Here is a 24,788-nt window from a genome sequence, read left to right as displayed (position 1 = left end):
TTCTGTAAAGTAGGCTGTTGCAGTTTTAATCAATATTGCATTGAATCTATAAATCAGTTTGGGTAGGCTTGACATCTTCACAATAGTCTTCAAAGAATGTGGAATGTCTTTCCATTTGCTTAGGTCTTCATTGACTTCTTTTAGCATTGTTTTCTAGTTTTCTGTAGCGTTAATATAGGTCCTGTACTTATTTGGTTAAATTGATTCCTAGATATTGAGTTTTTTTGTTTCTATTATAAATGGAATTTTTACCTCTGATTTCCTCCTCAGATTGGTCAATACTAGTGCATAAAAAACATTACTGATTTTTATGTGTTGATCTTGTATTCTGCCACTTTGCTGAACTTATTTATTAGCTTAAGTAGCTTTGTTATATAAATTTCAGAATTTTCTAAATATAGGATCATGTCATCCACAAACAGAGTTTTGTTTCCTATTTTTTAATTAATTAATTTTTTCCTTGTCTAATTGCTCTAACTAGAACTAGCACAATGTCAAACAACAATGGTGACAGTGGGCATCTTTGTCTTGTTCCTGATCTTAGAGGGAAAGCTTTCAACCTTTCCCCACTGAGTATGATTTTGGCTATGGGTTTTTCATATATGTCTTTTTATTTTATTGAGGAATTTTCCTTCTATTCCTATTTTTTGAAGTGTTTTTATCAAGAAAAAATGCTGGATTTTTTCAAATGCCTTTTTTGCATCAATTGAGATGATCATATGGATCTTTTTTACCTTCAATTTTTAAATGTGCTGTACTACATTAATTGATTTTCTTATGCTGAACCAGCCTTGTCTTTTCCTTTTAGGTTGCAGCACTCCCTTTAGTATCTCTTGTAAATTCAGGAATAAATCCCACTTGGTTGTGATATATGTCTTTTGTTATACTGTTGAATTCTATTTGCAAGTATTTTATTGAGAATTTTTGCATCTATGTTCATTAGAAAGATTGGCCTGTAATTCTCTTTTCTTATAGTATCTTTATCTGGCTTTGGTAGTAAGGTGATGATTATTTTATAAAGTGTGTTGTGTAATTTTCCCTCCTCTTCAACTTTCTGCAAGAGTTTAAAAAGGATTCGTGTTAATTAATTGGTTTTAATTCTTCTCAAAATGCTTGGTAGAATGCACCCATGAAGCCATCTGGTGTGGTACTTTTCTTTGGTGGGAGATTTTTGATGACTGTTCCAATCTCTTTAAATGTGATTGGTTTGTTAAGTTCTTGTATTTCTTTTAGAGTCAATGTAGGTTGTTTGTGTGTTTCTAGGAATTTGTCCATTTCATCTAGGTTGTCTAGTTTGTTGGCATACAATGTCTCATAATATCCTCTGGTGATCCTTTTTTATTTCTTTGTGATCAGTTGTAACATCCCCCCTCCACCCCTACTTTCAGTTCTGATATTACTCATTTGCATCTTCTCTCTTATTCTTTGTTAGTCTAACTAAGTCTAACTAAGAGGTGGTCAATTTATCTTTTTTTTTTTTTTAATATTTATTTTATTTATTTCTCTCCCCTTCCCCCCCTGTTGTCTGCTCTCTGCATTCATTCATTGTGTGTTCTTCTGCGTCTGCTTGCATTGTCAGGCGGCACTGGGAAACTGCATCTCTTTTTTGTTGCATCATCTTGCTGTGTCAGCTCTCCACGTGTACAGTGCCACTCCTGGGCAGACTGCACTTTTTTCACATGGGGTGGCTCACCTCCCAGGATGCACTCCTTGAGCATGGAGCTTCCCTATATGGGGACACCCCTGCATGGCACGGCACTCCTTGAGCATGGCAGCACTGTGGTAGGCCAGCTCACCACGTGGGTCAGGAGATCCTGGGTATCAAACCCTGGACCCTCCATATGGTAGAAGGATGCTCTATCAGTTGAGCCACATCTGCTTCCCTTTATCTTTTTAAAGTACCAACTTTTGATTTAGTTGGTTTTCTCTATATTTTTTGGTTCTCAATTTCATTTATTTCTGCTTTAATCTTAATTATATCTTTCCCTCTGCTTACTTTGGGAATGGTTTACTGTTCTTTTCCTAATTTCTCCAGTTGTTCAATTAGATCTTTTTTTAAAAGGATTTATTTATTTATTCTCCCCACTCCAGTTGTCTGCTCTATCTGTACATTCGCTGTGTGTTCTTCTGTGACTGTGTCCTTATCAGTGGCACCAGGAATCTGTGTTTCTTTTTGTTGCATCATCTTGTTTTGCCAGCTCTCTGTGTGTGTGGTGCCATTCTTGGGCAGGCTGCACTTTCTTTCGTGCTGGGCGGCTCTCCTTACAGGGTGCACTCTTTGCGCGTGGGGCTCCCCTACGCGGGTGACACCCCTGCATGGCATGGCACTCCTTGCGCGCATCAGCACTGCACATGGGCCAGTTCCACATGGGTCAAGGAGGCCCGGGGTTTGAACTGTGGGCCTCCCATGTGGTAGGTGGATGCCCTATCCATTGGGCCAAGTCCGCTTCCCCACATTAACTTATTAACAAACCATAGTATTCATTACTAGTTTAGCAAATGTCTTAGAACATATCTCACATTATGATGCTTGGGTTAGAAACCACTGTCCTGTTAAAATATTTAGAAAAGAGTAGAATAGGAGTAATTTTAAAAAAGATTACTTTATACATGCCAGGGTAATTCTATTAAAACTTGTTAATCGTCTATATTTGAAATTTAGGTGTGACAGAAGGCTATTACTAAGTTTGTCTCAGCTTCTTTGTCTCTAGAACTTAAAAGCAGAGTTAATGAGTATCAGAAGTTCTTTCAGATTTTATTACATAGGAGTTGTGGCATTATTAGCTGCCATTCTGAGTATCATACAAAAGACTTCAAAATTTTTGCTCAGCTTTTAGAAAAGGTAAAACCTAATCTAAAAAAGTGATGCTTTGAAATTAGGCGCAAAGATATGGAAGTTAAACAACACATTCTTAGACAATCAGTGGGTCAAGAAGGAAATTGTAAGAAAAATCAGTAACTACTTTGAAACAAATGAAAATGAAAATACAAGGTATCAAAACCTATAGAATGCAGCAAGAGCTGTACTGAGAGGGAAATTCATAGGCATAAATGCCTTAAAAAAGAAGAAAGAGCTAAAATCAAAGACCTAACTGCACACCTGGAGGAATTAGAAAAAGAACAAACTAACCCCAAAGGAAGAAGAAAGAAGGAAATAATAAAGATTAGAGCAGAGCTAAATGAAATTGAAAATAAGAAAGCACTAGAAAAAATAAAACGAAATGCTGGTTCTTTGAGAAGATTAATAAAATTGCCAAACCCTTAACTAGAATAACAGAGAAAAAAAGAAGATGCAAATACATAAAATAAGAAACAAGGTAGGGGATATCACCACTGACCCCAGAGAAATAAAAGCTATCATAAGAAGATACTTTGAAAAATTGTATGCCAACAGGATGGATAATTTAGAGGAAAGGGACAAATTCCTAGAAGAAAGAAGAAATTGATGAATTAAACAGACCAATCACAAGCAATGAGATTGAATCATTCATCAAAATCCTCCTAACTAGAAAGAGCCCAGAACCAGATAGCTACACAGATGAATTTTAGAAACATTCTGGAAGGAAATTCCACCAATCCTGAATAAACCTTTCCAAAAAATAGAGGTGGAGGGAACATTGCCTAACTCATTCTATGATGCCAACATCACTCTAATACCAAAGCCAAACAAAGATGCTACAAGAAAGGAAAACTATAAACCAATCTCTCTAATGAATCTACATGGTAAGTCCTCAATAAAATACTTGCTAATCATCTTCACCAACACATCAAAGAAATTATACACCATGACCAAGTGGGTTTCTTCCCTGGTGTGCATGGCAAGGATAGTTCAACATAAGAAAATCAAGCAATGTAATTCACCACATAAACTGACCAAAAGAAAAAAAACACATGATCATCTCTATAGATGCAGAAAAACCATTGAACAAAACACAGGACACTTTCTGATAAAAACACTTCAAAAAATGGGAATAGAAGGAAACTTCCTCAACATGATAAACCCAGAGCTAACATCATATATATGTATGTTAAAATTTATTTCATTTATTTATTTCTTCCCATCCCCTCATTGTTTGCATTTGCTGTGTCTATTTGTTGTGTTGTTTTTCTTTTCAGGAGGCACTAGGAACTGAACCTGGGGCCTCTGATGTAGGAGGAAGGCACCTAATTGCCTGGGCCACCTCTGCTCCCTGCTTTCTTGTGCCTCTCATTATGTTTTTGTGTCTCTTGTTTGCATTATCTTGTTGCATCAGCTCGCCATGCCTGCCCATCATGTCAGCTTGCTGTCTTACTCATCTTTTTTAGGAGGCACCAGGAACCGAACCTGTGGTAGGTGGGAGCTCAATTGCCTGAGCCACATCTGTTTCCCTAACATTGTACTCAATGGTGAAATTCTAAAAGTTTTCCCTCTAAGATCTGGAACAAGACAAGGATGCCTACTGCCACCACTCTTATTTAACATTGTGTTAGAAATGCTTGCTTGAGCACTTAGGCAGGAAAAAGATACAAATGGCATTGAAAGTGGAAAGGAAGAAGGAAAAATTTCACTATTTGCAGATGACATGATCCTGTACCTTGAAAGCCCTGAGAAATCTACAACAAAGCATCTAAAACTTATGAATTAGTTCAGTAAAGTGGCAGGTTATAAGATTAATGTGCAAAAATCAGTACACCAATAATGAGCAATCTGAGGAAGAAACCAAGGGGAAAAAATCCCATTTACAATAGCAACTAAAAGAATCAAATATCTAGGAATAAATTTAACTAAAGATGTAAACGACTTATACATAGAAAATGACACAACACTGTTAAAAGAAATAAAAGAAGACTTAAATAACAGGAAGAATATTCCCTGTTTAAGGATAGGAAGACTAAGAATCATTAAGATGTCTATCTTACCCAAACTGATTTACAGATTTAATGCAATCCCAATAAAAATCACCACAGCATTTTTTACTGAATTGGAAAAGTTAACTATGAAATTTATTTGAAAGGGCAAGGGGCCCCAAATAGCCAAAGACATACTGAAAAAGAAAAATGATATCAGAGGACTCATACTATCTGACTTTAAAACATACTGCAAATATACTACAGTGGTCAAAACTGCATGTTATTGTCATAAGGATAGATATACTGACCAATGGAACTGAATGGAAAGTTCTGATATAGATTCTCCCATATACAGTGAATTGATATTTGACAAGGCCATGAAGTCCACTCAACTGGGAGAGAATGGCCTCTTCAACAAACGGTACTTGGAGAACTGGATATCCATATTCAAAAGATTGAGAGAGGAACACCATCTTACACCTTATACAAAAATTAACTCAAGATAGATCAAAGATCTAAATATAAGTGCCAAGACCATAAAGATCTTGGAAGGTAATTAGAGAAGCATCTATGAGATCTTGTATTAGGAAATGGTGTCATGAACTTTATGCTTAAAGCATGAACAACTAAAAAAAAAAAAAATATGGAACCTCCTCAAAACTAAAAAATTTTGCACCTCAAGGACTTTGTCAAGAAAGTGAAAAGGCAGCCTACTCAATGGCAGAAAATATTTCGTAACCATATATCTGATAGGGGCCTAATAGCTAGCATATATAAAGAAATCTGGGGAAGTGGACTTGGCCCAATGAATAGGGCATCTGCCTACCACATGGGAGGTCCGTGGTTCAAACCCCAGGCCTCCTTGACCTGTGTGGAGCTGGCCCATGCACAGTGCTGATGTGTGCAAGGAGTGCCGTGCCACACAGGGGTGTCCCCTGCATAGGGGAACCCCACGCACAAGGAGTGTGCCCTGTAAGGAAAGCCACCCAGCATGAAAGAAAGTGCAGCCTGCCCAAGAATGGTGCCACACACACAGAGAGCTGACACAACAAGATGATGCAACAAAAAGAAACATAGATTCCCAGTGTTGCTGATAAGGATAAAAGCGGTCACAGAAGAACACACAGTGAATGGACACAGAAAGCAGACAACTGGGGGAGTGGGGAAGATGAGAGAAATTAAAAAAAAAAAAAATCTAAAAAAAAAAAATCCTACACCTTAAAAAGAAAAAGAAAAACCCATTTATAAAATGGGCAAGTGATTTGTATAGACACTTCTCCAAAGAAGAAATACAAATGGCTAAAAAAACACATGAAAAGATGTTCAACATCACTAGCTACTAGGGAAATGCAAATCAAAACTATAATGAGGTATCATCTTATACCCATTAGACTGGCGACTATTAAAAAACAGAGGACTACAAGTGTTGGAGAGGATGTGGAAGAATGGGAACCATTATCCACTGCTGGTGGGAATACAGAATGGGGCAACCATTTTGGAAGACAGTCTGGTGGTTTCTCAGGAAGCTAACTATAAAATTGTCATACGATCCAGCAATCCCACTACGGGGTATATACCCAGAAGAATTGAAAGCAGGGGCATGAACAGATATATGCACACCAATGTACATAGCGACATTATTCACTATTGCAAAAAGTTGGAACCAACCCAAATGTCCACCAACAGAAGAATGGATAAGCAAACTCTGGTATATACATACAATGGAATATTATTCAGCTGTAAGAAGGAATACAGAAGTAACACATGAGACAACATGGATGAACCTTGAGAAGACCTTATGTTGAGTGAAGCCAGCCAGGTACTGAAGGACAAATATTACATGACCTCACTGATATGAATTAAGCAAATTGAGCAGACTCACAGAGCTAGAGTCTGGAAGATAGGTTTATAGGAGTCAGAAAGGGAATAGAGGGTTATGAGCCAATACCTTTATGGGAAAAACCTATGATAATGTGGATGAGTGATAAGGTGATGCTATTGGGTTGGGTGGTGCTGACCTGTGAGGGGGTTAGTGTGTGTGGGGGTTGCACTGTCCATGGAACTTTGGGGAAGAGTCGGGGGAGGGAGCAGATAAACTCTGGGGATTTGCAGGTGTGTGGTTGAAACTACAATGTTGGGAATGTTTTTTTGGCAAATACAGCAGGGGAGGTTTACTGGTTTAGGTTGTTAGACGTAGGGGCATGCAGGACAAGGTTCACCTGGGGCAGGCTTCTATGGAGTATATGTTAATCCTGTCATAGTGCATTGTATCAGTGGGTGAAGACCCACACAATGAATGGGAAGGTGTAGGACTCCCATCCTGGTGAGTCCTGCTATGTTCTCAAATAGAGGGGTGGGAGTCTCTTGAGACCATAGGCAGTGCCTAATAAGGGAGGACAGGTCAGTATGTCAAGCCCTCAATATTGTTGCAAGTAACTATGAATCTTGTTCAAGGAGTAAAGCTTGGTGGTTGCTGTGGGTCCTGATGGGGGGGAGAGGGAGGAGTAGAACAGATGGAACATGGGGCATTAGAATTGTTCTACATGATCTTGTAATGATGGATAGAGGCCATGTTAAGTTTTGTCAAAATTTAAAAAAGTATATGTTCCAAAATGAAAACTATAATGTAAATCATTGACAATGGTTAGTAGCAATGCTTCAATATTTGTACATCAATTGTAACAAATGTACCATCCACACATAAAATGTTATTAATAGGGGAAAGGGGAAAAGGGAGAGGATGTTTGGTATATGGGAATTCCCTACATTTTGTATTGATTTTTCTGTAACTGAACGCTTCTTTGAAAATAAAATGAAAAAAATAAGACTGAGGGAATTAATGGAAGGAAATGTTGTACATACAAGACAACAGATCTTAGTGATGAAAGACATGCCAAAATTTTTTTAAAAAAATTTATTTCAAATTTTTAAACTTTTTGTATTTTTTCATTTTTAAAATTATCATTTTACTAATTTTATTTGGTTTTGTTGTTTTCATTTTTGAAGTTTTGGATCACATAAGGGTTATAACTGTGGCAGGGGAGGATCACTGGTATGCGGTGTCAGTGATGGGGGATGCATGGTTAAAGGTTCACCAGGGGCATAACTGTAAGTCATATGAATGAGTTCATGTGTTCACGGGGCATTGCCATGCTGGGTGGAGACCCACACAATAACCAAAAGAATATCAATTCCCATCCTGAGGAGTTCTGCTATATTCTCTAATGGGACAGCAAGAATTCCCGAGTATAGGGGCAGTGACTAGTGAAGGATGATGGACCATTGATGGGCCCTTGTTATTGATTACTGTACTTATAGACCTTTTCCTTTGAAATTGAAACTTAGCTAGTATTTTAGGTTGCCTACGTTACCTCCTGAGAGCCTCCTTGTTGCTCGAATGTGGCCTCTTTCTAAGCCAAACTCAGCATATAAATGCATTTTCTCCCCTACCCCACCCCACGTGGGACACGACTCCCGGGGATGGGCCTCCCTGGCACTGAGGGATTACTACCAAGCACCAACTAGCAATACAACTGGAGGAAGACCTTGACCAAAAGGTGGAAAGGGTAAAGACAAATATGTTTATATCACAAAGAGACTTCAAAGTGAGTCGGGAGGACATCCCAGAGGTTATGTTTATGCATGTCTGAGCAGGATCCCATTGCCTGCCACAGTAAAGATTGTCTCACATAGCAGGGCTCCTGAGGGCTCAGGAGACATCCAGACACTATAGGCAGGGCTGACAGCTCAGAAGTTTGGTGCCCTGGCAGTGGACCCAACTTCAGAACTTTTGCTTCCCAGTGTGACAGAGTTGGATTCATTGTGGTTTCTCTACACATGGCTCTTCTGCCTCTTCTATTTGAACCTATAGTTAGTACTAGAATTGATAGGTTTATGTCCAAGAGACTTAAATCTTTGAACTTCCCTTGTGCCAGTCGGGCCCTGAATCTCAATAGAGCCGCAACACCTACTTTCCAATTCATTGGACTCACCCAGGACAACTAACAAGGAGATGATGGAAAACAACCATCCCAAGGAACAGAGAATCTACAAGCAAGAGTCCCATACATCTGCCCTATGGGATCTAAACCCCCTCTCAATTAGAGACAAGAGTGGGCATCACCATCCCAGAATCCTCAGGACTAGGAAATGAATGATGGAAGAGAGTAGACTTACTGTTATTCTACTATAGACTTGTTACTCTAGCAACGGAAGAACTTTTATCATTGATGTGGAGGCAGTGGCCAATGGAGGTTCTGAGGGGATAAAGAGGGAAAAATAGGTGTAATATGGGGGCATTTTTGGGACATTGAATTTGTTCTGAATGACACTGCAATGACAGATATGGGCCATTATATATCTTGTCATAACTTAAAAAATTGTGCAGGAGAGTTTAAACTATAATGTAAACTACAATCCACATTTAGTGGCAGTGCACCAACATGTAGTCAACAATTTTAACAAATGCACCACACTAATGAAGAATGTTAATGTGGGAATGTGTGTGGGGGGGTAGGGAGTGGGATATATGGGATTTACATTTTTTTAAGTAACATTTATGTAATCTAAGTATCCTTAAAAAAAATGATGCTTTGGTACAGGATATAGTGTTAAGTCAACCCTGTTGACTGCCAGCTATGCCCAATATCCAATTCTCTTCTTCCTCAGTATTTAAATCCCCAAAACTTAATTTGGTCCAGGACAAACCAGAATAAATACTATTTTTTCCCATCCACCTTTGTAGCAAGTGGCACCAAATGGCCAAGTGTGGGCCAGTGCAATGTAAGCCTATCTTATGTAAGTAATTTCTAGGAATTGTTCTTAAAGGCACAGGGCATCCCCTTTTTTCAGCTAGCTGAAATGCTGACATGAAGTTTGGAAGTGGAGTAGCCATCTTCAACCAGGACGGGAGAAGCAAGATGGAAGGAACCCAGATCCCTGATTCTGCAGCGTGTTAGCAGCCCTGGATTGCATTCTAGATTGTTTTAAACATCTATCTTGTTTAAATCACTATTGTTGGGGGATACAGCCAAACCTAATCCTAAAACATAACCCCATATTTGAGTCTAATAAAGAAGTCCCTTCCCATAAGAGAACTGTAATGAGCAATTTAAACAAAAGAAAAATGGTTTGTTTTATTTACAACACGGAAAGCATTTTACAAATAACATATTTGCATTCCCTAAGTTTTTTGGAAAATAATTCCAGTTTGTGCAATGAGTTTACAGGAAAATCTAAGACATCTATTAGACATCTTAAACCTAAATTTATGTTTTAAAAGATATTTCACAGTATATTTATAGAGGACTTTTTTTTTAAATTAAGAAAAACTAAGCTCCGTAGTTAATTATTGCCCTGCAGTATCTTTAACCCCACTACGAACCAGATTGGCCTATGAAATAATACCAGGAGATTCAGATAAATTATTTCTATACCCCATTCCCCCATAAAATTCATGCACAAAGTAAACATGATAAATTACATTAATGACACTTTATTTCAATACTTTTCTTTGGACTCTCTCAACTGTTGTTTGACTCAATACAGGGTATAAGCAGGTAGGATTCCAGTTTGGGAAACACTAAATGAATACTCTGCACTTGGATAGGGAAGGATTTTCAGTAAGTATGTGTAGACAGACTTTTGAGTGATTCCTCTAGGAGGTCTTGTTTACTAAAAGGAATAAGATTCCAGATCCCTATTTTCCAGGGCAAAGTCTGAAGGGGTCAGCTAGCTCCCTTCTAAGAGTTTAGAAATCATCTATTCAGCCATCAAGGAACAAAAAAGCCTCTTTCGCCTCCCCTCTTGGAATCACACTACCTTGACTTTAGTGCCTTCTGAGCTGATGATGGAAAACTAGTTCCTCTGTTCAGATGCCAGAAACTGCTCTGATATCACATTAAAGATCTTATGGAACAGGAAGGACTGAACAATGATACTTTATTGAACACTTCATCCACGTGAAAGAGAATGAAGTCATTAATTCTATCACTCACATAGCTGCCATCCCTTAAAACATAAAATCCACACCCTAGCTCTTCAGCCAGAGAGAAGGGATGGAGGAATCTTCATACTGAATCCACCCCAACTTAGCCATGTGTTTCTCTAGCTCTATAATACATCTCTCCTCAAAAGAAGGTGTTTCTAATAGCTGGTGTAGGTGACTGAATGGGAGGATATTAAACCAGAGAAATAAGAAAATTCAGCATTTGATATAGCCAATGGAATTCTAAGGTAAAGAAATGGTGAGGTAGAGTTGAGAGAGTTCAATTAAAAATTTTAAGCATAGACCTTTTGGCACATTCCAAAATTACACAGACTTCCTATCAAATTCTCCTTTGTGATACTTTACAAAGTGCTGGCAAACTTAAAAATCCTTGGATCTACTTAGGAAACACCCATATAAAGCTAACAGAATAAAGTCATTTGAAGAAATCCATTCCTGGCACTTTAGCTATTATTTACCCCATATAAAAGCAAATAAACAATGCTATCCATTTGCTGAATTTATTTAAACAAATCAACTTAGAAATATTATTGAATTAAACAAAACTTCTGACATGTAAACATACTGCCATGTTCCTGAAACAGATGTTAACACCTGTATAAAAGTTAATAAATGCTTGTTAGGAAAGCTGTTCATTAAGAAGGCCAGACTTAAGCAAAACTAAAATCATTTTGTTTCTTTAGCTTTACTAGTCTGACAATGCAATACTATCAAACCACAGTCAAATATAATAAAGACAACATTGGATGGCTAGATCAGTACCATTGGTTACAGCTGTTAAACAGTTTCATTCTTGGTGCCACATAAAAACAAGCCAATCACATCAAACAAATCATGGCTTTTTTTTAATATCACAATTCACTAAGTGATGTTAATTATGGTCCTTGTCAAACACGTTTGGTAAAGGCTATTTACAGTGTACATGGCTGAGCATGCACTATTTATAGTTACAAAGATACCTGCCAGTTTATTACGATAGAATTACACAGTGCCTGAAAATGGTGAAACATCTCACACATCATTTTAATCAAAACAGTTTCAAGCAGGAAATGTTCCTTATTTGACCACGATTGCAATAATTACATGAAAATTCTTATAAAAACACTAATCCCCTTCAAGAAATTGATGCATATTCTACGCACTACAGGTTAAGGCAGTAAAAAAATGTATTCCTGATAACTGGAGGTCTTGACAATGTCAATTAAAGCTGTCTGATACTAGTTTTTTGTTCTCCATCAAATTCTCAAAGTTCTGTCTGTATAACTAGTTTGTGAATGATTTCATTTTTAAAGTCAAAAGAATATTAGTAACCATTAAGAGGAGTTGACACTGAAAAGAGTAATCGCTAGGGAACGTAAGTTGGATTTTGCCTAAAAGTTTTCAAATCATAAACAAGAGCATTGAGAGTCCAAACCGTAAAGTATAAAACAAATAGTTTACTTTTCTTAATTTAAAATATACTGTACTTTGAACAATTCAAGTAATGTAAGACTATCAAAAATAACTTCATAAGCCATACGTGTCAACTGTATTTTCAATGTTTTAATTAAGAACTTTTAAAAATTATAAACTAAACCATGACAGTTCAGTTAAACAAATGATAAATGACTTTTTATTTGCACTTGTGATTCCTTTAATACAAACTGCTACCAACAAATATGTAAAGATATGGCAGATTATGCATCTGATCAAAGCACTTTGATTTAAGCATAAAACAGATATAAATGGTACAAGTTCCGTGCATAAGATCCAAGAAGTACCTACTAATTTGTAGGCAACCCTCTCTAATCAGAATCCTTTATTCTTCAGCTGCAGATGAGATAGGGCACACTCTGTTGTAAACAGGGCACTGTTGTAAAACCAGAATAATAATCTTAAATTAAGATCATTCTTGTTAAATTGAAAAGACTTTCCCAAGTGTCTTTCAGCACTGGAGTATATTCTGCTGACCTCTTAATTTCATAAATTAACTTTTCCTTTGATTCCATTTTTATGGTGGTTGTGTTCACAGTTTTGTTTTAAAAATTGGTTGAAATTTATATAAAACTCTGTACATGTTCACAAATTATTGCATAAACAGCATAATCTTCAAGACAGTGTGTGCAAACACATGTCCCACTCAGGAAAAATATATTCACGTTTCCCGTCTGGCTTTTTTCTTCTTTTTTATTTGTTTGGGAGATTCCCAGCTAGTTTCAGACTTGGCTGGGGAAAAAGAAAAAGAAAAAAAAAAAGTTAGGAGAATAGTAGGTACCGTTATACCTCAATAACTTAAAATATTAACAATGAAAATGGTTTAAAATTCACTAACAATGCCTCAAATTTTATGTTCAAGTTTTCAGGTCCGAGATGTGTTTTTGTTTTTATTTTTAAATTAATTTATTGAAATATATCACCCACACACAAATATACATAAACAGTAAGTGTATAATAATAGTTGTGAACTTACAAAACAAACATATATAACATCATACAGGACTCTCATAATTCACCCTACCACCAACACCTTATATTGTTGTTAAACCTTTTTAATTATTAAAGAGCATTGTCAAAATATTACTACTAACCAAAGTATTTTTCCCCCAACCCTATTATTATTATCTTTATATCATTTATATATGAACATACAAAAACAATTTAAGTGTATAGTAAAAGTTGTGAACTTACAAAGCAAAAATGCATAACATCATAAAGGGGTCCCATATATAAACCCTCCACTAACAGCTTGCATTGTCGTGAGATGTTTGTTACAAATTACAAAAGAATACTGTCAAAATCTTACTACTAATCATAGTCTTTAACTTACATTTGGTGTTTTTCCCCCAACCCACCCTATTATTATTTTTTAAATATATTTTTTATGACAAGTTCTAAACTTATAAAAAATCATGCACATGTGCAGAACTCCCAAACAACACTCCTCTAACAACACACCACACACTGTGGTGGAACATTTGTTACAGATAAGATAATATCATCTGATTGTTACCATGTCTATAGTATACATTTGGCTCACATTTTCCATACTGCCCCATTATCAACACAGTACATCTTTGGCATAGATGCAAGAACATTGTAGTATTACTGCTAAACACAGTCCATAGGACATTCCAGTTGTTTTTATTCCCACACATTCCCAACACCCTACAGTAGTGACATACATTTGCTCTAGCTTACAAAGGACACTCTTGCCTCTGTACCATCAACCACAGTTCTCATCCACCTCTTGGTTTACTGTGCTATTCAGTTACTAGATTATTCTCTAGCATTCTGTCATTTGGCATTTACATACCTAGACTACCACTTTCTGCCAGATCCCCATTTATCAACTAGCTTATTACTATTTGTTACCATCTACTCTATACATTTCCACACTTTTACAGTAAAGCTGATTAAAACTTCTACATACATTAAACATCAGTAGTCCATCAGTCCTTCTCTTACCTTCATTAAGAATCCACCACCTACCACCAGGTCTTGAAGATATTTTCCTACAATTCCTTGTGGAAGTTTTATGGTTCTTGTTTTTTTTTTAGGTTTTTGATCCATTTTGAGTTAATTTTTGGATAAGGCATGAGATAGAGGTCCTTTTCCTTCTTTTGGCTATGGATAGCCAGTTCTTTCAGCACCGTTTTGCTGAGTGGACTGTTCTGCCTGAGCTGTGTGGGTTTGACAGGCTAGTCAAAAATAACTTGACCATACATGTGAGGGTCTGTTTCTGAGCCATCAATTTGGTTCCATTGGTCTATGTTCCTAGATGTGTTTTATTAAGTTATTTTATATCTGCCTTCCTCCTGTTCTTTCAATCTCAACTTATTATTCAGTTTAACTATATGGAACTGCTGGCATACAACCAGTCTTGATCTGGAAAAACTACCATTTAATATGGCTCAACCTAACCAATGAAAGTGAAAATGGAAACGGAGGTGAAGGGAGAAAATGGGGAAAGACAATAATTTGCAGCCTCAAGAACATACGCACAGAAAAAGGAAGAGGGACCAGACAGACAAGTAGGCTTCTACTATGTCCTTGGCCACCTACTCTTTCCTTGAATCATTTTAGCTCCTTGGCCTCCACCACTGAGGTCCACAAGATTCCAAATAATCTAGCCTTGGCAAAGAAAGGAAGAGCTGATATATTAATACATTAGACCTTTAAAAATCAGAATTGTAATTAACATTTAAGAAAAAAGTGAACAGTATAGAGAACACACTGATGAACCAAAAAATAAAGATCACTCACTCTGTGAAAGAGGCACACTATTTTGCTTAATATTAGACTTGGATTTATCTGTCTCTTGTAGCATCAGTGGCACTTGGGAAGGGCTCTTGTCAGAATCACTTTTGGATGAAATTACAGATGGCTCGGTAGACACAGCAGGTGCAAGAGTCTTGATGGGCTATTTTGGAATAAAATGATTATTATTTTAAACAATTAAAATAAAATTAAACATCATATATCAAAAAGCTTTTTAGTAGAAAGTAAATACTAAGATGGTTTCCAAATAATTTGTCAGCAGAAGCACTACAACTCATGCCTGCCCTCTAGTGACATAACTAAATAAATCTTTACTCCTAGTATTCATGGACATATAGGGTGAGAAAAAAAGGGTCAATGTATAAAGTTATAAAATGGTCTACTGACTCTCAAGTAGGAGTGAATACTTCTTCCCATTTTCATTAAATTTTACATTTCTCTTTTTCACTATAAATACCACAACTGTTAGTGAATCAGTAGTTCTGTACATTTCCTACCAACGTGGAACTCCTCAAAACTTTTTCATGTGAAAGACAAAGAGAAAATAGCTAATTTCTGAACCACCAATAGGTAATGCCGCCTTTTCTCATTCCAAGAGGTAGGGATGGAAATGAGGATGTCTCAAACAGCAGCTACAGCTTCAAGTTTCTACTCAAGGTAAAAGATATAGCTTCACACAAAAGCAGACTAGAGCTACCTTGGGTTCCAACATTCGGTTTGGTAGTAAAATTGAATGCTTAGGGCCTAGATTCTTGAATGTTGCTCCTCCTTCCAAACCTGGGAACCAGGGAGCAGGAAGGAGGTAAACTGACTTGCCTCATTGAGGCATTCAACACTGTTACTGAATGGTTGGGACCAGGTAAGGAAAGAAACACCAATATTTGGAGTGCCTGAGGCTTTAATAGCTGAGGAGAAGATCATTTCACCCTTTAGTTTTACTTGTTATCATTATATTCCGAAAGTAGAAGCATGGCTAAATGTTTCCTTGCCGCCTATTTTTCCAGCTCCATGGGTTACATAAAGCCCTTAACTATGGGCCAGATGTTGGATTTAAAGCACAATGGTAAAGGCAACAAGAGAAGGAAGCTGTATGATCTCAGGTAACTACTAGGATTCCTTCTGCCTATTTAAGGTATTTGACACTGCATTTATGTTGCTTGGTTTCTTTATTCCACCCCCCCACCCCCCGCTGTTGTTTGCACTTGCTGTCTGCTATCTGTGTTCATTTGCTGTGTGTTCCTTTTGTGTCTGCTTGTCTTTTTCTTCTAGTCTTTTCTCTTTTAGGAGGCATGGGGAACCAGTACCAGGACCTTGGCGTGGGAGAGAGGCACTCAAATGCTTGATCCACCTCATCTTCCTGGTCTGCTGTCTCTCTCACTTCTCTCCTCTGCATCTCCCTTTGTTGTGTCATCTAGCTACGCCAGCTTGCCTTTACCAGGAGGCCCTGGTAACTGAACCCAGGGTCTCCCATATGGTAGACGGGAGCCCAATCTCTTGAGCCACATCTGCTTTCTTCTATCTTTCTTAATGTTGCCTGTATTTATTTCCTATATCCAAGTTTTATTACTTATTTCTACTTTCCTTTTATCCTTCTATTATCTCACTAATTTACTTTAAATCACAGAAAGGCTCAAACTATTCGTTACAAGACAGCTTCTGAAAATGACTTAAATAAAACATGAAAATGTCAAATGATCTTTTGCAGCCCTACTATTATACTTACGTAAATACTGAGATTGCATCATTTTATCTCAAAACAGTCTTAGGGAATTAAAAAGCATCAAATCCAAATAGGAAATATGGTTAAGGTTTTGTTTTAGTACAAGACTGCTTTCTATAAGTTATTTCTCTTAATTAGAGGTTAACTCAGTCTCTTATCTAAAGTTGTTCACTAAAAAGGTAAGCTCTACAAGGGTAGGTTTATTTTTATTTTTTGGTCTGTTTTGTTCTCTGCCATATCCCTAGCACCTGCGCCACATGTCTGTGGCATGTAGTAGGTTTGCAATAATTTTTTTTTGAAAGAGTTAATACATGAACCATGCAACTGAGGTATACTATATTTTAATTTTCCCATGAGAAATCAGATTTTGATGACAGCCATGGTCTGTGTGTCATTGGTCCTAGACATTCTGTAAAATGGTCCCTTCTGACACACCAATATTTCCCACAGAATGCACATAATTTGAGAACCTGCCACCAAATTTTAAACTTTTTTTAGAAGTTGAACTGTAGTTATATCATGTGCACACTTTGGGGGAAAATGCAACCAATCATATTTTCTCTAAGCCATCTATCTCTTGAATGATTTGACATCCAAAAGAGAAAATGTAGTGCAGTGGGCTCTGCTTTTGCTACTAATAGTTATCTGACTTGGAGCAAGTTATTCGACCCCTTTATTCTAGTTTCATTTACAGAATGGTCTTACCTTTCTCTTGGGGTTGTTATGAGAATTTAAAATGCCTAACACAGTGCTTCAATAAATATTAGTTATGATATAATTCTTGAGTCATCAAAACTTTATTTCTTAAATATAAAAAGAGTACCTGGCTATTTTTGTTGAGTACTTCAGGTGGATCACTAGTACTTATGGTCTTGGTCTTCAAAGAAAAACCTTTTTCCTGTTTTGGACGGACTTTATTAGAGGTATTCACTGGAAACTCTTCTCTAATCTCTTTTTCTAACTCTTCCGTGTCCTACAGAGAAAAGTAGTCTGTCAGAAGATACAAATCACGCATTCTTTTCTTTTTAAAACATTCATTTTTTTCTTCCCAGCCCCCCCCCCCCACCCTACTGTTTTTGCTGTGTTCATTCACTGTGTGATCTTCTGTATCTATTTCTTTTTGTCTTCTCTTCTTGTCTTTCTCCTCTTGGATTCACTGGGATTCGATCGTAGGGACCTCTGATGTGGAAAAAGGTTCCCTGTCAATTGTGCCACCTAAGTTCCTGGTCTCTGCTGAGCTTAACCCTGACTCTCCCCTTTGTCTCTTTTGTTGCATCATCATCTTGCTGTGTAACTCATTTGCATAGGCACTGGCTCACCATGTGGGTACTCGGCTTGCTGCATGGGCATTCAGCTTGCCATGTGGGCACTGGCTTGCCGCATGGGCACTTGGCTCAACACGCAGGCACTTGGCTCACCATATAGGCACTCAGCTCACCATGTGGGCACCCACATGGGCACTCGGCTCACTGCGTGTGCACTTGGCTCACCATGTGGGTGCTGGCTTGCTGTGCAGGCATGCTTTCTCTTCTTCTTTTTCACCAGGAGGCCCCAGGGATCGAACCCAGTCCTCCCATATGGTAGGTAGAGGCCTTATCACTTGAGCCACATCCACTTCCCATAAATCATTCATTCTTTATTAATTAAAACCTGTTTGGTTTGTTGTGCTAGCTAATGCCCAGAAACCATGAAATTAATTTTATTTCAGAAACTGTCCAGTTATCTTAAAAGTGAATATATAGAAATAATTATTTCAACTTTCCTAATTTTCCAAACCAACTGAAATAAAACTAGTATCTCTTTTATTAAAAAAAAAAAGTACAAAGTGAACAAGTTGATAGTTTAAGATTTGAAAATAGCATTTCACTTAGTGACTTCTCCAAGGAATGAAATGCTTATACAGTAACTGAATTTTCTAGATAAATTAAGCTTACATAGTAGAAGGATCAATGGCAAGGAATTCCAATTTTGATGATGTTAGCTATATAATATCAGGACCAAATCACTTAAGTTTCCCTGAGCCCCAGTCTCCCAACTTAAAGCAGCACAATTTGCCCAGATAATTTCTAAAGCTCTATTTGTTTTTGTCTTTGTTTTTTAAATATTTATTTATTTATCCCTGTCCCCTTCATTGTTTGCAGTTGCTGTGTGTTCTCTGTGTCTGCTCATCTTCTCTTTAGGAGGCACCGGATATGGAACCCAGGACCTCCCGTGTAGAAGAAAGGTGCTCGCTCAATCACCTAAACCACTTCAGCTCCCTGGTTTGTTGTGTCTCTAACTGTCTCTCCTTTCTGTGTCTCTTTTGTTGCGTCATCTTGGTGCACCAGCTTGCCTTCTCCAGGAGGCACCAGGAAGTGAACCAGGGACCTCCCATGTGGTAGGTGGAAGCCCAATCGCTTGAGCCACATCTGTTTCCCTCTATCCAAGTTTTAACATTTCTATTCTTAGTCCTTTTAGACTTTAAAACTTCAAGAATGGGAAAGAAATATGAACTAGAATATATTTAATAAGATCATTGTGACTTGTATTGTCTTTAGCAAACCCATACATATAGGTTGTTACTCTTTTTAACAACTAGCTGGGAAACGGACTTTGGCCCAGTGGTTAGGGCGTCCGTCTACCACATGGGAGGTCCGCGGTTCAAACCCCGGGCCTCCTTGACCCGTGTGGAGCTGGCCCATGCGCAGTGCTGATGCGCGCAAAGGAGTGCCGTGCCACACAGGGGTGTCCCCCGCGTAGGGGAGCCCCACGCGCAAGGAGTGCACCCATAAGGAGAGCCGCCCAGCGTGAAGGAAGGAACAGCCTGCTGAGGAATGGCGCCACCCACACTTCCCGTGCCGCTGACGACAACAGAAGCGGACAAAGAAACAAGACGCAGCAAAAAGACACAGAGAACAGACAACCGGGGGAGGGGAGGGGGATTAAATAAATAAATAATAAATCTTAAAAAAAAAACAAAAAAAACAACTAGCTAAGATGATCCTAAAAGTTTCCTTCCAACACCGGTAATTTATGAAATTTGTTAAGGATGTTAGTGAGCTTAGACAGTCATTCAAAATTCTGCTATGAATTTAAGTGGAGTAAGTAGTTCCAAGGGCTTTGGAAGTACGTTATATAAGATTTGCAACCTGTACAGAGTTAATCAGAAGATAACAGCTTATTTCTATCCTACACTGAACTCTAATAGCAAAGAACCCCACCAGCCACATACCAATGACTGAGAAGAACTTTACAAAAAAAAAAACAAAACAAAACCAAATTCCAAAATATAGCAAACCCAAACTATTTATGGATAGGATATTGTATGCTATGTATCCTATGCAGAACTGTATAGATAAGTGTCTTATGTAATTCTCAGAGCAACCTATGCAAAATAAAAGACAAAAACAACTAGTAAATGGTAGAACTGGAATTTGAATACTGGTCTGACTCTAAAGCTTACGCACTTATCCCCTATAAATATTTTTAAAAACAGATAAAACATTTTTAAAAGGAATATCTGAATACCGAAGGGACTTTTCACATTAATGACCTTTGCCAATAAGTTGAAAGTTTCAGAATACATCTATTCCACAAAATTTATCTTAAAAGAAAATGAGTCCACAGTCCAGAAAAGCAGTATTAGTAAAGGCCATGATTTAAGTGACAGAAATCCAAGAAAAGCTTGGCTATAATGGATTTCACACAGTTGATAGCTCTAACCAGCATTTCTCAATGGCTTGTTGTACCTAACAAGGCACACCTATTACATAGTATCAGTTTTTCATATCTATTTTGATCTTAACCATATTAATTTTAATGACTATCCATTACTACTTTCGGAAAAAAATTGACACTGGATTTGTATCACCTTCATTTATGAAAGGTTATGTGTGTTTCCCACAACAAAAAATAACATAATATATATTTCCCCTTAAGAAATATAATGTAGAAACTTTTCCCAAATAGAATAAGAAAATCACTATATATCCTCTCAAAATTTTGGTTCCATACCTCCTACATTTAAAAGAATGAAAACAATTAGCCAAATGGTCATAGTAAAGAATATAAAGATTTTCAGTAAGTTTAGTAATCCAAATCAAAGTGAAAGACTCTACCTAAAATGCATTTTTAAAATTGTGCAAAATATTACTTTCCATTTACTCAAAGGGAATTTACATATGCATGAAATACAGTACCTCCTTTTCCATTTCTCCATTATAGAATTTAAAAATGCACTTGAATATTTTGGAATTTTATTCCTTTATTTTCTGTTTTAGTTATACCTATGATCTAGAATAAAATTTTTATAATATGACATATAGGTTCTTTAAAACATTCTGTGATTTAAAAAAAATGCTTTTCAAGTAAATTTGATGTTTTATATTGTCTTTATCTGTACATATTCTAAGCATCTGCATATTACCTTCTCACATTTACAGCAGTAGGTGCTTAATGACTAATGCTTGTTGTTTTGACATTTTACCTGTGTCTGAGAGTTATCTTCACCTTGCTTCTTCTTTTTCTTTTTTTTCTTTTTAGATTTCCCAGTTGAAAGAGTTTCCTCTCCCTTTTCTTTATCTTCATCTGAAACCTGATGTTAAAAGATAAAATACTAAAGTGAACCTATAGATTAAGTTTCACAACTCAAGAAAGTTATTAATTTCATTTATTAGGTTCAGTATTTATCCCTCAAATTCAAAATAAGAATTACTATCATGTAATAAAACTGATCTCAAATTATTTAAAAATTAATAAAGCTTATGGATATTTCACTCTCCTATTGTCCATGATAGAACATTTTTTCCTATGTCCTATGGGAGCTGATGTGGTCAGTGGTTGAGTGCTGGCTTCCCACACGAGGTTCTTGGTTCAATCCCTGGCCCCAGTACCTCAAAAACAAACAATGACAACAACAACAAAACAAAACAAAAAAACCCTCATGGGATAATTTCTCTGTTTTCTTTTGGAGTTTTAATGCAGAGCTACTCACAGCTGTGTGAATACAATTAGCAGCACTGAAATATATATCTGCATGTGATTAAATGTTAGATGGCATATATAGCAACAAAAATTGAAAAGAATCCATGACAATCCAGAAAAAAAAAAAATCCATGGAACTGTACTACACAATGAACCCAAAGTTAGCCCATGGACCTTAATTAATAGTACAACTATAAAAATGTGTTATGGATTGAAACAAATATTCCACACCAGTGCAAGGTGTTGGTGGTAGAGTGATATATAGGAATCCTGTATTTTAGGCACGATTGTACTGTAAATCTACACTCTCTCTCTAAAAAAAAAAGCAGAGCTACTTGCATTGAAATTGACCTGGTTTAAAGAATGAAATGACAAGATACAGAGTGAGAGAAATATATCCAAAAAAAGACTAGTATCTAGAATATATTACAAAGAAATAGAATAGTTAAAACACAGCAGTAAAAAAAAATCCAATTAGAAAATTGGATTGTGCAACAGACACGAACAGACATTTCATTGAAGAGGATATACAAAGAGGCAAAGAAGCACATGGAGAGGTATTCAACATCATCAGTCATTGGAAAAATACAAAATAAAACCACAATGAGTTATCACTAACACATATAAGAGGGGCTAAGATAAAACAGTGACAACACCAAATACTGGCCAGGGTGTGGAGGCTCTTATCATTCACACATGTAAAATGTAAGGTAAAATGGTACAGCTGCTGTGGAAAACAGTTTGGCAATTTCTTAAAAAACTGAACAATTACCATATGACCTAGCAATTGCACTCCTGAACTTTTATCCCAGAGAAATAAAGACTTATGGCCACATAAATATCTATCATAATTGTGTATTCCTAATAGCCCAAAACTGGAAACCCAGTGAACATTTAATAAACTGTGGTACATCCAGACCACATAGTACAATTTAGCAGTAAAAAAGAAGCAACTAGTGCTACACACAACTTGTATGAATCTCCAAATTACACTGAATGAAAAAAAAAAAAAATCCCCAAAAGGTTACATATTATAACCATTCATAGACTAACCATGAAATGACAAAATTATAGAACTGGAGAAAAGATTACTGGAAGTGGGAGGAAAGGAAGTATGACTATAAACAAGGTAGCATGAGGATAATGAAAACGTGATGTATCTTGATTGTATCAATGTCAATATTGGGGTTTAGATATTGTACTATAGTTTTTCAAGATGTTCTCTTTGAGGGAAAGTGGGTAAGGGCCTGTACAGGGCACATCTCTTTTATTTCGTATAAAACTGCTATGAATCTAAAATTATTTCAAAAGTAAATTTTATTTAAAAATTTTTGAAATGTCATTGAAAATAATCTGCATGATAGAAAAATACCTAGTGAACTAAGACTATTAATAATGTTTCTTCACATATACCATGTGAAGAAACTTTTTTCTGGAAAATGTTTTTCGCTTATCTTACACAGATGACAACCTAGATCCCTAGACTTATAAGAGATGATATAGGTAACAGTCAATTCTCTGCTCACCACCATAGTCATTATGATTTTGGAGCTCTTATGAACCACCATTTGGTTACAGAAATTACTGGCAGATGAGGGGAGAAAGGACCTGTACAAAAATAGCTAAGAGATTTTCTGTCCAAGCTGGCTGCCATTGTTTTCACCCATGTTTCCCAGGCTCCTAAAGATGAAAATACCATATAAATAGATGCAGCCTATGAATACTCCGGTCACAAGGACTCTCATTGGTTTCGCAGCCTATTATAATCCAACCACAAGATGCAACAGCCCATGTCAAAGCGCTATATTTTTGTTAATAATATGTCTGAAATCAACTTCATATCATCTTTTAACTGAGTTCAAAGAGATGAGGTTATGAACTGCAATGCTGTGGCCGTGTCACAAGGGAGTCTTTCTTCTTTGGCGAGTGTTCTTGCTTCAAATTTAAAAACACTAAAAGTATGGAGACTATCACAAACACCCAGAGATTCCTCCAGAATTAACAAATGTTGATATTTTGGAAAATTTATTTTAGATTTAAAAAAAAAAAGACATTACTGATAAATTGATTAATACCCAATCCCATTTCTATTAACAATTCCAACATACCTGACAGTTGGGTGAACAGAGAAACAAAAGGATATGAGGAGAAAGGATATAAACCACTGCATCTAAAAAGATAAATCATAAACCATATGCTCCAAAGACTGAGAGTAGAAAGCACAAATAGGATTACCACGTCCTTAAGTGACCAAGGACTATAATAATTATTAATAAATAAACCCTTTCTGATGGGAATTATAAAGGCTAAAGAGGGAAGTGGACCTGGCCCAATGGATAGGGTGTCTGCCTACCACATGGGGGGTCTGCGGTTCAAACCCCAGGCCTCCTTGACCCATGTGGAGCTGGCCCATGTGCAGTGCTGATGCGCACGCAAGGAGTGCCCTGCCACGCAGGGGTGTCCCCCGTGTAGGGGCACCCCACGTGCAAGGATTGCGCCCCCATAAGGAGAGCCGCCCAGCTTGAAAGAAAGTGCAGCATGCCCAAGAATGGTGCTGCACACACGGAGAGCTGATACAACAAGATTACGCAACAAAAAGAAACAGATTCCCGGTGCCGCTGATAATGACAGAAGCGGTCACAGAAGAACACAGAGCAAATGGACACAGAGAGCAGACAACTGGGGGGGGAGAAGGGGAGAAAAATAAATAAAAAATAAATCTTAAAAATAAAATAAAATAAAATAAAGGCTAAAGAACAAAAACACACCCACCAATCACTTACTCACCTTTTGATCATCAGGAACTGATTCCTGGGACTTTAGAAGTGAAGCTCTTTCTTCATCTACCCAATTTCCCCATTCTTCTGCTGGAGCATTCCAATCAGAGCTGGGATCGGCAGAAGACAGACCATCTAAAATTCAGAGTGAGAATTAGCACTCTATAGTTTCTGCCATAAACTAAGTGCAAAAAAATAAAATTTTCATCTATGTTGAACTAAGTTGTAATTTTAA

At 37.1% G+C, this 24,788-nt stretch overlaps 1 protein-coding gene across 4 annotated transcripts in view; it reads right to left on the bottom strand.

Annotated features, from left to right (window-relative positions):
• Window positions 1-9,939: 9,939 nt before the first annotated feature.
• The window catches only part of MTDH (metadherin), a 53,750-nt gene continuing 38,901 nt past the window's right edge, over window positions 9,940-24,788 (bottom strand). For all 4 annotated transcript variants that reach the window (XM_004474683.4, XM_004474685.3, XM_004474684.4 and 1 more), the window contains 5 exons: window positions 24,564-24,688; window positions 21,280-21,387; window positions 17,638-17,787; window positions 15,080-15,236; window positions 9,940-13,042 (listed from right to left, as the gene is read on the bottom strand). In XM_004474683.4, the coding sequence (XP_004474740.1) occupies window positions 12,972-13,042; window positions 15,080-15,236; window positions 17,638-17,787; window positions 21,280-21,387; window positions 24,564-24,688 (611 nt within the window). In that variant the 3' untranslated portion in view covers window positions 9,940-12,971. The remainder of the gene's footprint in view (window positions 13,043-15,079; window positions 15,237-17,637; window positions 17,788-21,279; window positions 21,388-24,563; window positions 24,689-24,788) is intronic.

This window comes from Dasypus novemcinctus, chromosome 14, assembly GCF_030445035.2.
Source record: "Dasypus novemcinctus isolate mDasNov1 chromosome 14, mDasNov1.1.hap2, whole genome shotgun sequence".
Taxonomy (NCBI): Eukaryota; Metazoa; Chordata; class Mammalia; order Cingulata; family Dasypodidae; genus Dasypus; species Dasypus novemcinctus.
The sequence above is the reverse complement of the archived record's forward strand: the minus strand, read 5'-3'. Positions and strand labels throughout refer to the sequence as shown.